This window comes from Patiria miniata, unplaced genomic scaffold (assembly GCF_015706575.1).
Source record: "Patiria miniata isolate m_02_andy unplaced genomic scaffold, ASM1570657v1 HiC_scaffold_9, whole genome shotgun sequence".
Lineage (NCBI taxonomy): Eukaryota > Metazoa > Echinodermata > Asteroidea > Valvatida > Asterinidae > Patiria > Patiria miniata.
This window is the reverse complement of record NW_024037076.1, coordinates 25,929,161-25,942,975: the sequence shown is the minus strand read 5'-3', so window position 1 is coordinate 25,942,975 and position 13,815 is coordinate 25,929,161. Positions and strand designations below refer to the sequence as shown.

At 41.2% G+C, this 13,815-nt stretch overlaps 1 protein-coding gene and 1 non-coding gene across 3 annotated transcripts; one reads left to right on the top strand and one right to left on the bottom strand.

Moving 5' to 3' along the window:
• Positions 1–2,936: 2,936 nt before the first annotated feature.
• On the bottom strand, positions 2,937–11,760 carry LOC119720526 (nuclear transcription factor Y subunit beta-like). 2 transcript variants are annotated; one of them, XM_038190226.1, is made up of 8 exons: positions 11,416–11,760; positions 8,660–8,963; positions 7,645–7,863; positions 6,969–7,165; positions 5,775–5,940; positions 5,042–5,206; positions 4,697–4,838; positions 2,937–4,461 (listed from the first exon to the last, which is right to left on the bottom strand). In XM_038190226.1, exons 1-8 carry the CDS (start codon positions 11,652–11,654, stop codon positions 4,232–4,234), a joined length of 1,662 nt encoding a protein of 553 aa, XP_038046154.1. In that variant the 5' UTR covers positions 11,655–11,760; the 3' UTR covers positions 2,937–4,231. The 2 variants fall into 2 exon arrangements, with proteins under 2 accessions (XP_038046154.1, XP_038046153.1); XM_038190225.1 differs by having other exon boundaries at positions 6,969–7,168; positions 11,416–11,759.
• Positions 6,096–6,168, top strand: Trnai-gau. The gene has a single exon. It is a non-coding gene; the product is annotated as a tRNA-Ile (tRNA).
• Positions 11,761–13,815: the final 2,055 nt, after the last annotated feature.

Below are 13,815 nucleotides of genomic sequence, written 5' to 3'. Positions count from 1 at the left end.
CTGTCAGCTGACTGTGCCAAAAGAAATATCGAGGATGTCGGGTACTAGGTCACTATTTCTACACATTTCTCCATAGTCAGGTACCAGACTAATGACAATGAAAGAAGAAGTCAGTCTTGTCAAACAGTTGGACCATGGATGGACATGTACAAGTCTAGCTTTAGCCTCATTTTAAAAATCACTTGACTTCCCTCTCATATGCAAGCCACTGCCAAATATTGAAGAAAAGTTTCCTTTAAAAATTGAATTGAGTCTTCAAACTTGGTTGGTGAAATACTGAGGCCCTTTTCTTTGCCCCTTGAAAGTTTTGAAGAAATTTGCTGGCTAAAGGGTGAGTAAAGTTGGCCTGATCTTCTTTTGCATCATTATGAGCACTTAAGGTCCCAGTCTATATAAAGCGGTATAAAGCACTATATAAGCACATTAGTACTCATTTATTTGTGTGTAGCCTTGGGGTAACTTCCAGGAACCAATCGCAGTCTCCACGCAACGAATTTGTTTACATTAATTCAGGGGTTTGAGAATACGAGCGTACACAAAATGTTCACTTTGAGGCCAACACAACCCGGTGATTAGGCCAAGTAAACAAATAAACCAGTTTCTCATCCCCACCTGCTTCCTTTTCTTCCGCCCGCATCTTTTTTTTTATTCTTTTTTTTTAGATTCATACATTTGCAACATATTTAGCAAATACATGTAAATCGCCCATATATTGTCTTTTTATTTGTTTCCAACAAAATTGACGCTATAAATAAAGGGCTACAGGTCCTTTGGTCACCATTTTGTATCAGAAAAGTGTCGAGAAAATGGAAGAAGCAATCTGCCGTCTTGAGTAAAAAAAAAAAGGAGAAAAAAGTGCCCGCCTCCATCGTTCTTTCAAAAAGCCCCGACGAGAAACTATTTTTTTTTTTTACTCAGCCTTATAATGGCTGTGGGTTTTCAGGGCGTTATACTATTTCTTAGTGCCCGACTGTAGCTCAAGTTAAAAAAAATGGCAAAATAAAAACTGAAGGTACTCACTGTCGACTCCGTCACCTTCTGTTGTCAGTTTAAAAGGATGCCTTATGCCACAACGCGTCCTCATTGCAAAGGTCCTGTCATCATCAAACCCTGGAGATAAACAATAAAAAAGGGGGGGGGTTGTTAGAAAGACTCAAAGTTGAACTTGTAGTTCAGTCCCTGACAATTGACAAGTCAAAATCATACAAAATATGCTGTCCAAGTCATGATGCACTCAGAGGTCAACAACAGCCAGGCGCATTATCACGTAACATGATACAGAGCGCGTGACACAGGTTTTTTTTATCCATTGTCTATGACGCACAACGGGTGAATGACCGAAGACCTGATATAAAAAGCACCCACTGATTGGTCAAAATCTAGAGGTCAAGAGGTGGTTGTCTTGCCTAATTAATCATCGAATCTGCTCACATTACATAGACTACTATTCACCATGGAAGCTATACTTTCCTAGGTATGTATGGTTAATTACCAGAGAAAATCAAAAGGTCATGCTTGTCCATGACCTCAAGGAAAAATCCTGAAGTTATTTTGGAATATTTTGTCAAAATTTTCTCTGAAAATGGCAGGATAGGCCTATAACTGAATGCTGAGAGATGTGGAATTAATTTTTTCCTGGCTATTTACCAAGCAAGATGCTTCCATAGCAATAGCAGTCTATATTTCAAATTAAAATAAGGCAGTGGATATTTAGCCGAACTTTTTGTACATAGACATTTTCCGGTGACAAATTTTAGTCTGGTTCCATGCCAACATTATCGTTGCAACTTCGTATTCACAAGATGGGGATCAGACCATTTTACAATTTCGGACTTTATTTCCCTATAGAAAAAAATCCTCCAGAGCCACAAATCTGAAAAAGAAAATATAATACTCTGCAATAAAATGTTTGAGACATGTTAAAGTAATAAAGAAGAATATTCTTATTTTTTGGGGATGGGGAAAAAAACCTTAGAGTTAGAATTGTCACCAGCGGGGATCGGGATCGAACCCGGGTCTTCCCGCTCATGAGATCCGTTGCTTATCCACTAGACCAAGTGTGCTACACAACCATTGGTGGGAATTTAATACTTCTTATAATTCAGCCCTATCTTTAAGAGTACAGCACCCTCTGTTGATAGGGATTGTTGCCGGCAATATATCCACTATCAATAATAATAATATATAGTCCAAGAAGAACCCTTCGGTTGATGGTCTGGTTCCCGAGGCCAAAAGATCCGGACATCGAATATTGTCAGGTCAACGAACCAGACGGTCGACTGCCATAACTATAGCCACAGCGTTTTATGTAGCCTACAGAAATATTAATAATAAATTTTTTCTCCAAAAAAAACACCGGGAGTTACTATAAAATACTGCATTCTACCACACTGAAATAAACACCGGCAACCAAAAGTTCTTTGTTTTCTTTATTTAAAACCAACCTCGCTAACTTGTTAGTCTGTGCTTTCTTCCAGACACGTGCACCTGTCAAAGTAGTTGCAGTTGACGCGCGCTGTTTATGAAAGAGCGCCCTCTATTGGCAACTGCAACATGTGTCTTGCGAGAGGGCGCTATGTAGATTTCTTGGGGGAAAGAGTGTGCGAGAAAACTTGTGTCGACGCCCCTTTCTCGCGTGCCCCTCCCACCCATTTTCTTAAAATGTAACATCATGATGTAAATCCAAAATTATATTGAATCATTATTTTTTAAGCTAAACAATCCATTTACTTTTTAGTTTATTTTCTTATTTTAATAGCCTTCATGATTTTTGGAAAAATAATTTAATTATTTTCAAGCCTTGGTGATTTCCTCAATTTGTCTTACGCCGTAAAAGCTGCTCGACCCCCCCCCCCCACCCCAATTTCTCTTTCTAATTCATCATAAATGCACAACCTCCAACTCTGTACAAATTTATCAAACAAGCAACACGAACATTATATTCAATATTGCAAAAGTTTTATTGATAAAAAACTACATGTATCAAACTTCAGAATATTCTACAGTATTAAAGTAAATGCTCTTCAGTGTAACTTTTCTTTACAACATAAATTACAGTATTGCAATGGTAATATAACTATCTTTGTTAAGCGCATTGAAATGTTAATGTTATGTGCTCTATAAGTGTAAATTGTTATTATTATGATTATGGGTAAAACAAACAATCTTCGGTTAAATACACAATGCATACATTTTTGCAACTTTAAAGCCCATGAAAGCATTGTTGAGTTATTCTGTACAATTCATCGCATGCTTTCAATTAAGTGAAATTTGAATAAAAACCGACAACTTAATTTTGTAATCTTTGTTTTAGTCTGCCGTTGAATTTCACAGTGGGTCCTGCAAGCGAGCGTCTTACAACAGCTTTCTGAAAAGTCTGAAACAAGTTAATAATGTGGCTATAAGGCTGCCTGTAACACACGTGTCTATGTGAAGTGGATTCAGCCGCTTACATAGACGTATGTGTAATGAAAGCCGCAGCCAAGTAGTCCGAGGACCGGGAAAATTCTGAGCCTACTTCATGTACATGCATTAAGCTTGAATACAGCACGTCTGAATTAACCTATCGCCGGAAAATCTCGTCAACGCAGCTTGTGAAATACTGTCTAATTACATGATATGCAAATGGACGCGGAACGTGCAAAATCTGAGACAAAACTTAATGTACAAAAATTCCATAGGGTTGTCTAAGGGGCGTGGCTAACTCGCAAAAGGCGATAGGTCAATTCAACAAGGTCAGAGCGCAACAGTTCTCAAGAATGGCTTTGATTTTTTCATCTTGATGTGTGGAGTGACGTGGCCTCATGGTCTGGAGTGTTGAATTTGTGGTCTGCGGGTAATTCTGCAGGTTGTTGGTTTGAGTCCAGCCTGGGGTCATGGTGCGTGTGCCCTTGGGCAAGGCACTTTGTCACTCATTGCTTCTCTCCACCCGGGAGTAAATGGGTACCTGTAAGGGTAGAGATGGCCATGGTTCTAGCTGCTCTGTGCCAAAAATGACTGCATCAAGCTGGATACTTCCCAGGGAGCTGAGATTGTATTTGGAATGTTTCATTGGCCAAATAAGCAAGATAATAATGATGCAGCGCCTTAATTGAGCACAAATATTGGTGGATATCTGCACTTTATAAATTCACATTATTAAGTGGCATCTGTACCCCAGCAGCTTGCTAGGGATTAGGACCCGCTGCAATGGGGGAACATAATCCATATCCAGACTAGGGTTAATCCCTTCTTAATCCCTCTGGCATCTGTAGGCCCGGATGACGTCGCGGATCGGGGCCCGGCACATCGGACAGTGGGAACCCATTCCTTTCAGTCGCAGACCGCAGGACAGGCAGCAGCACATGTGGCCGCACTGGTACAACACCGCGTCCACGGACTTCTCCAAACAGATGACGCACTGGCCCTCACTGGCCGGCTGGCTGGGCGGGATTGGAGCAGCGACGGCTTGACTGTTGGAATCTGAAGAAAGACACGATCACAAGTGAAATTAACAACTTGCAGCGCAAACGATAAAACTATGAACAAAGCAGAACCACTTTTAAAATTTTGGCTTCAGTTTTGGCTTTGCCTTTGCTATGTTGAGTTTCTACCATTCCTGCAAAAAGTCTGGAAACGTTTCAAATAATTCTTTAATGAAAAAGCTTTTACAAACAAACCAAAATTGGTCACTGGTTAAGCTACGTAATTTGCTCACCTGGCCGATGCTGGCCATTGAGGGCAGCAGCCACCTCCTGTCTGATGGATCTCTGCATGTCAAGCTGGAGTTCAAAGGTCAGCCGCATCATGGTCTGCATCTCCTCCATCTGCCGACGCATGGTGTCCAGCTCGGAACCAGCCTAAAACAAAACAATACAATTTAAACCTATAGAGAACGTGCAGTTGATGTCCTTAGACTGTTGGAACAATTATGTGTTGAATGGCAATGCGCATGTACAGTGTTTGTCGTCCTATATCCATTATTAGCAACATTGACTTGGTCTCAAAACAAATGAGCAATGTGATGATCGTTGCAAAGATTGAACCGCGCCATGCAACTTACCCATGTTGCGGGGCCACCAGCAGAAACCGGTGCAGATTGCTGTCTGGCTGGAGCATGGATACCGAGGTGGCTGAAGTCGTTGCGCTGGTGACGGTGGCTCTGCTGCAGTGACTGGACAAAGTTCTGCACACTCAGGCCGTCAGCCTCGGTCTGCTGTAGACGACCCTGTTGTTCAAATCATGAATTTTATTTTCAGAAAAAAAATACTACCAAGGAATAAAAGTTAGAATCAATGGCCGATCAAACCAGATCTCTTAAAAAATCTGAAGTGTACTGCAAAAATATGCACTAAGATTTGATAATTTCACATTTTTTAAAAATTTATATCTTTAATTTTTTAAGGCTTGTGACTGATGGTCCTTGCTGCTTTTTGCTTAGTACGAATTTTTTGCTTACCAGCTTGGAACTGTAGTCGAGTCCATACAATACAAATCAAGTCAATGTACTTGTGAGGACTTTTGTTGACCTGTAAGGTTTTGTGTGGACTTGTGAGGACTTATGAGGGCTAAAATACCTGTAAGGACTTGTGAGGACTTACAAAAAAGGGCTTTTGAGGACTTGTGTTGACCTGTAAGGTCCTGTATTGAATATGAGGACTTGTGAGGACTAAAAAGTCCTTGATGATAAGGATGTGTATTGACCTCTGAGGTCTTGTATTGACTTATGAGGACTTGTGAGAACTGATGAGAACTTGCGAGGACTAGTGAGGACTGTTTTAAAAAAGTAAGCATACCATCATGGTGTTTTCTAGGGTCCCCCTGAAGTTGCTGTTGAGCATCGATGAAACCACCTGGCGTTGGACCAGGTCGCTGATTTCAAAGACCGTCTCCTCCCTCTGTACATGTTGCAGGAGGGCTACCATGTTTATGCCGCCGTTGTTATTTGGCCGCGGTGCAGGGCTGCAAGATGTTACATTGTGTAATACAACATAATTTATTTTTAAGAAATTGAGACTTTGGGCGTGATCCCTGCTACATGGTATTTATGGGTTTATGGTTTCTGACTAGCACCCCTTGAACAAAGACAGTGACAAAATGGGGTACCACCAACATAGGGCTGGATAGCTCAGTTGGTAGAGCACTGGAATGATGATCTGGAAGTCGCAGGTTCAAACCCTGCTCCAGTCAATTTCTTTTTTCAAATTTTAAAAACTTTTTTTTCATAGAGAAATTTTTTCAACAGAAATTTTGTGGGTATGGTTACTGTTTGAGAACAAATCCCCCAAAATTGTGGATCCTTGCATAATACAGCGCGTCCCAAGCAACCTGCAACATTTTTTTGCGAGGCTCTAGCGTCGCCGCGGAAACACGTACCGCCACTATTTTTATATCATTTTAAAGCTTGGAATCTTAACTTTATCCCTGGGAAGTATTGGTATGATTTTTAAAAGGGTTTTGAAATGATTTGTGCTTAAATAAAGACATGTCAAAAACAAACTCAACCGATTTCAAGGAAAATCAATCATGCACATTTTTTTCTAATGTGGAAATGGTTCATCATGTTCATGATGTGACGATATGTTGCCTTTTAAGTTATGTGTTTCCCATTCTTTCCGATCCACGTTGACAACACCTAAAATCCATTCACAATATTGTTCTTCCTTTCAAGTTCAATTTTGAAATTCACGTGCAAGTATATACCTATTCAAAAAGTGCGCTCAAAGTGTGACTCGAGTTTGCATCTGATGTACCACATCATCGATTTACCTTGAAATCGGTTGAGTTTGTTTCCTTTATTTGAACAGAAATAATGTTAACTCTTTTTTAAATATCAAACCAATACTCTCCAGGGATGAAGTTCAGATTCCAAGCTTTAAAATGGTATAAAAATAATAGCGGTACGTGTTTCCGCGCCGACGCCAGAGCCTCGCAAATAAAAAAGTTGCGGGTATTTTGGGACGCGCTGTACACTTGCATATCTACAGTACCTATTCTGCATAAGCCAAGGTTGTTGCGGTTGGACTGGGGGCTGCCACTGCTGTTGTTGTTGTTGCCACTGTTGCTGCTGCTGTTGTTGCTGCTGCCACTGTGCGTATTGCTGCTGCTGCCAGGGTTGTTGGTGGTACATGTTGGGCTGCCATTGCGGCTGCTGCGGTCGCCACTGCATGCCAGGTTGCTGCTGAAACTGCTGCGTTTAACAAAACAACAGAAAGCTAGAATCAGACAACAATGTCCAAATAAACAAGCCACACAACATGTACAAATATCTGTTAATATCTTTTGGAAAAAAGTCACAAGATGTGCCTTTGAACGATATTTTTGGAGCATACACATATTGCACACTGAGAACAGATTTTTGGCAATGGAAAAAATTAAAAACAACAACGTTCAAGGTTGAATCAAAGAAAGGGTGGATAGGATGGCTAGTCCCCCCCCCCCCCAGCCAGACTAACGTTTAGTGTGTCTTTAAGTTCCCTGACTTACATCAATATCTCAAATCTTGAATCACTGCTTAAGTTTTTTAGTCTTTCAATGCATTGACTGCAACATGCCTCACCACCTCCTCCCCCCCCCCCTCAAAATCTTAGACTTCAACTCCCCCCCCCCCAGAAATCCCAGCATTTGGCAAGTCCCAGATCCGCCACTAACAATTAAACTAACTACCTGCAGTTGTGGCTGTTGAGGCATCATGGGTTGCACCGGTGGGGGTGGCGGGGGTGGAAAGACCGACATATCGCCCAGGCCCGATGGGTGTGAACTTGAAGACGAATGGCTGAGCTGGCTCAAGTTCTCCATGTGCTGCTGGAGCGTGTCCGCGTTCGACCCGGTGGACGGGGCTCTAGAATTCCCCACATCAAAGCCGGCTGCCCGCAGACGTATGGCCTATTGTATCGATAAGGATGTAATGTTCGCGAGTTATTACGTTCCAATGAAAAAAAATTGAAATCCATTCACATAGTTTTCCAAATTTTTCAACGGAACCCAAATGTGAAAATGCCACCTGATATTTATGCTACAGGTCAAAGATGTGTTTTTTTCCAAAGAAGTAAGGATCCTTTCAATCGAGGTAGTATCGAAAGCAAAGACCCCTAAAACGAAGACTGAAGACCCACTCAAAACAAAGACTCACTCGAAAACGAAGACCCACTTGAAAACAGGGCCCAATTTCATAGAGCTGCTTAAGCAGAAAATTTGCTTAAGCACGAAAAAACATTGCTTAGTAAAATTAGGTTACCGGCCAAAACTCCATGTGATGTACATTGCTTGTGACTGGTATTTAGCTGTTGTTTACTTAGCATAACAATCGCATGGAGTTTTGGCCGGTAACCTGATTTTATTAAGCAAGTTTTTTGTGCTTAAGCAAATTTTGTGCTTAAGCAGCTCTATGAAATTGGCCCCTGGTCTTCGTTTTCGGGGTCTTCGTTTTTGAAACTACCTTCAACGGATTTACTTTGCAAAGAATTACAATCACCTTATTCCTTCATCATATCTTAGTTAGTTTAACAGAATGTCCCTTTATGGTGATTATCTATTAGGTGAACCAGATTTGGTGTAAACAATTTACTGGGACAGGCAACAGCTTTTTTTAAGCTGTTGGCAGAATGTTTAAATATTTAAACGGCGAGTGAAAGTTTCGCTGAACGTTTACTTAAAGTTAAACTTGGATGCCCATCCGTACCTGTTGAAGTTCTCGATCTTGTCGGACCAGAGTCCCGCGGATGACATCCTCAAGGTTACGGCGGAACGACTCGCTGCCGAGCACGGATGATACGGGGCGGCGCTCAGACAGTCCCTGGACTTCAGACACAACGCTCTCTGGCCGGCTGGCTTGCCGTCTCGCTGGGACACCACCCTCCGGTTGACCTGGGGTTGACGACTGACCGAGGGCATCGGAGAAGAACTCCTCCAGTGTTTCGCGTCTGTCTGTGTTTGTCACCGGTCGTTGGCCGTGCTGGAGTTTCCTCAGCTCAAACAGCAAATCACTGTCATAGAAGTACAAAAAGATGAAATGAAAGGATTTTTATCACCTGTTTGGGGACAGCCAAGGCCCCTACATAAGTCCGAAAATTTGGGACTCACAATACTGAACATGAGAGTCATAAAATTTAAGATGTGAAAACTTGCATGTGAAAACTTGCAATACTAGAAAATAGACTGGAAAATGAAACAATTATGTGCCTATCAAAGTACAAAAAGACATTGACCCTTCAGTATTTTGTCACTTCAAAAGTGACAATCCCCACGTCTTGGGTGGGGCAGCCCGGGGGGAGGGGGGGGGGGGCATTACCAGTCCCACACCCCTTTAGAGCTGCATCACTCAACTGTGTCAGAAGAAACCTCTGGTTCCTAGTCTTTATTTCCACACATTCTCCATAGTCACGCCACCAGACTACTGAAGTGTCAATCTTTTCAAAAAGTTGGACATGTACCAGTCTAGTTTTAAGGCCGGTTCGTTGTTCATGCGAGTGTGATACGAATTTGACGTACGAAGCATAAGCTGCGAAATTCGCCGCATTTGAATTGTGTTCAACTTTTGCGAGTTTGCAGCGCGAAAACTTGTCTGCGATGTCACAAATTTGCGTTCACTTTCGCGCTGAGTATATGAACCGGTCTTTGGCTTCAAATTAAAATCACTTGACGTCACTCTGAAAATGTTGAAGAAAATCTCCTTTAAAAATTTAACAATTTGGTACCTCAAAATTGGCTGGTGAAATACTCAGGATCTTGTCGTTACCTCATGAAAATTTTGGTAAATTTTGTTTAGCTAAACATCGCGAGTAAAGTTGGCCTATTTTGTTTTGCATGTTTTTCTGCACTCATGGTCCCGGTCTTCACCACACTTAATTACTGCAAGAAAAACGTGACAAACACATGGAAGTGCAAACCCTTAAAACTGCCGCAAACGAGGTCACAGGAATATGTACACAGGAAATGGGTAACCCAACGACAACCTACGCAAACCTGTCGGTACGGTTTCTGACATTTCAAAACAATTCAAAACACTGCTATGTAGCCTAATACAGGCCAAAACACTTCCTTTTTCCTTAATGCATCAATTGGCCACATCCTTTAAAGCTATAGTCCATCATTTGCAGCCATCCGAAAAAGTAACTGGCGTATTATTGTTGAAAAACATACTTGGTTGAAAGATAGTAAGTGGACTAAACTCCCTGTGAAATTAATCTTTCTGGCAAGCTATTATTTTGAAGTAATCAACAAAAGAAGGCATTTCCAACGGTGCGTCTTAAGACGCACCGTAGGAAAATTTAAATTAGTAGTTTGTTTTGTTATTCAGCGCAGCGCGCGCAAGCATTGTCACGATGCACAGGCGCGCGCGGTTGCTATAATTCGTCGGATCAGTGCGCGACATCGCGTATAGCTGCAATTCAAAACAATTCAAAACATGATTCAGCAACTTTTGATTTGAAATTGAGATCCTAGAATGCCGTTTTTTCTCGGAATATACAGCTGAAGCTGAGCTGAGTGAAACTTCATCAGGTTAGTTGTTCAGTATCCTTCATTAGATTTTGATCACTTTTGTTGCTTCAAACGAACAAAATGCACAAATTACAAATGATGGACTATATCTTTAAGAGTTTAATCGAACCGGACCGCCGCAGGTTTATGTTCCGACATGAATATTAGGCCAAAAAAAAAAGTCTCCGGTTTCTGGTATACGCGCGTGTCGCCGTAGCCATGCGCGTCGGCAAAATTAAAAAGGTTTTTTTCAATGTAAGATGATGTCTCAAAACCGCCAAACTCACTGGTTTGACTGGAATCCTGCTGTTGCACAATTTTAACGTGTTGTTACATGGGGTTACGATCGAGTATAAGCTTTAGGTGGCATCTCTGGGCTCCAATACATTTTGCACTAAATTTAGTCGGGCACCCTTTGCAGTCATCAGCCGACATTTGAAGGGAAAAAAAGTTTAAAAAAAGAAAAGAAAAGCCGCCCCACTTTTGGGGCAAGCTCCCTACCAGAAACGGGAGACTTTTTTTTGGCCTAAGTATGTAAAGTTTCAACAGGTGGTAAAAAAAATGTGTAGTTGATTGTTTATATGGGTGAATTTATAATGGCTCTGAAGGTAAACTTTTATATTTTAAAATTTCAACAGTCATCCCAAGTTTCATTTATATGGCTAATTACGTTAATCAATTTAATTAAATATGCCATTCGCAAATTACTATAAATGAAGTATTCTGACGCCATGTCTGACCAGGCAAAATCACAAAAAAAATTTGCTTGTAAATATCAGAATGTATACTTGCATTTGAACAATGAAAAGTTGTGGCGGTAGAATACCATGGTAAAGTGTATAGGAATGTCCTGGCCCGTTTCTTTTAAGGGAGAAAGCCGGATCCGGCAATATATCCACTATTTTTATGTTATGCTTGTAAATTGGTAAAAACACCGAACTTGTCAAGATAATATACCTGCGTTGTTTCTGCAGCAGCTTGTCCAGACCCTCCGCTAGACCGAGGGAATTTGCCGTGTTTCCGGACGGCGACCCACCCGGCGAAACGCCGCCAGCAGCCCCATCGGCTTGTGTCTTCGAGTCCGCCACCTTGCATGCCGGAGTTTCTCCGTCCAGTTTCAGCGCGGACAGCACGCACGATTCTTCTGAATCAGACGAGTTAGAGCTATCGCTCCGGGTGGAATTTTCGTTAGACATGTTACTCAAGTGTGACCCAACTAGGTTGTGAAGTTGATGTTAGGAAAACACGGCAATTTTATGGTGTTTTTCGTGTGCAAGTGTTATCGCGCGAGCTAGATGAGTCATCGATGTCATGTCAGATTAGCAGCGCAAAATTGATTGTCAACACAATAAACGATTACGTAATCCCGCCAGCTCGTCACCTAACCGCGATGCCATTGGTCAAAATGTTGAAAGCGCGTGTGAGTCATGGGTTGAAAATAGAAAATGACAAAAGAATACTTCAGTTAGACTCCATGTCCACAGGTGAGTCAAAGGTACAGCAGTTCAAACCCTGATTAAAACCAAGGTGGCGCTCCGGACCTAGCTCGAATAAAAAAATTATTAATTAGCCTGATCGTGTAAAAAGTCCGATTTTTAAAAATTATTTTTGGTACATTGATTTCTGAAGAAAATTAACCTCGGAAAAGGCCTCTGTAAATTTTTCACTAGCATCTCAATATTTATGGAAAATGAAAAATCGCATGACATTAAAGAGAAATATCGTGCCAAAAAACTGACCTCTCACTTCCGAAAATACATGTGGACTGGTGGAACTCGCACGTGCAAAGATGAAAAACTATGAAATTATTTTTTGGTGGTCATTGGGTAAAAACTGAAACTTAAATAGGAGACTAAAATGTCTTTCGGGACACACTATTTATAAACTTGAAGGATTAATTCTCATTTAGACAAACAAAAATTCTAAAATGGCTGTTGATAAGAACTCATGTATTCAAGCAATAGAATCCATCGGGATATATAGATAGGTAAAGCTTGGCGTCGTAATCATTTTCGTTCTCACAGAAGTACGCGATGTCAAAACAAACGTGATCGAACGACTTAGTTAGGTACGAAACTGATGTCAAAAGAAATAAAATTCGTTTTTACCCATCTCCAACTGATTTTCTCATCATTTTTTCTTGTGAAGTACCAAGATTATGGTTATAGAGATCATTCTGACAAAACTTATAGCAAGAGAAAATTCAGCGCAGAGCTAGCTGCACGCTTTGTTCACTACGCCAGACAGAGTATATGTTATCGTCTCTTGGGATGGGAGAAGTTAATAACTGACAGAAGGGAAACCCACCAGATGATTAAACTCTACAAGATCATCACTCACACCGTTGACATCAATGCTTCAGACTATCTTCAACCAAAAATACAGAGATCCAGGAGGGGGAACAACAACCAATTCAACATTAGTGCAAACATCCTCAACTGCATTTTTTTCCAAGGACAATTAAATTATAGAATGACCTGCCTCGTCAACACATCACTGACTCTTTGACGCACGAGACCTTTAGGGACAACTATTATAGCCACATCGTGACCGAGACCTAGGTGCCGACACCTCCCCGTGACCTCCTAGTCAAGATCCCTAGAGGATGTTTCAGGAGGAAACTAGTACCAAGTACCAAGTAGAAGGGCAACCACGCGTGCAAAATGCCAGGGTCGCGGAGGGATCCGGAAGTTTAAAGACAAAATTGCTTACTTTCAGTCTCGATTCCAGAATTTCAATGTTGGTGTGGGCAGTCAGCCGTCTCGCGGGAATCATCGGAGAGGTATGTGATGGGCGGGGAAGGGGAGCAGACGGGATGCCCAGCATTAGAGAGTTTGGATTTTACCCTTGGGGCAATATAATTAAGCCTCTGTACTAATGACGTCACACTTTGTTTACATGTGCACTTTTCTATGGAGCCAGTGGGGGTCCACGGTCCACTGAGCAACATAGGAAAGCACACACGTAAACAAAGTGTGACGTCATAAGTACAGAGGCTTTTTGTCGGTACTATCATCACCCCCGAAAAGAACAGGAACACGTTTTTAAATTTTCCCCCGAATTGTTTCCCTTCATGTATTTTATTCCCTTTGACTTTCAGAAAATCGCATTTAACTTCTATTCACTGTTTACGAATATTAACTGATAATATAATTATTGTCCGTATATTAAAAATGGCAGTTTTAATTCAATAACTAAAATTGAGGTAAATTTGACAAAATGTAAACCGAAAAGATATGCTTTAAGCTGGATTGTGGACATCGTAAAGTTATCTATTGAAAAACTAAAGGTAACAATAACGATCATCCATGAACCCAGGTATTGGGAAATTAACTTGAAAATTGCAGCGGAAAAACC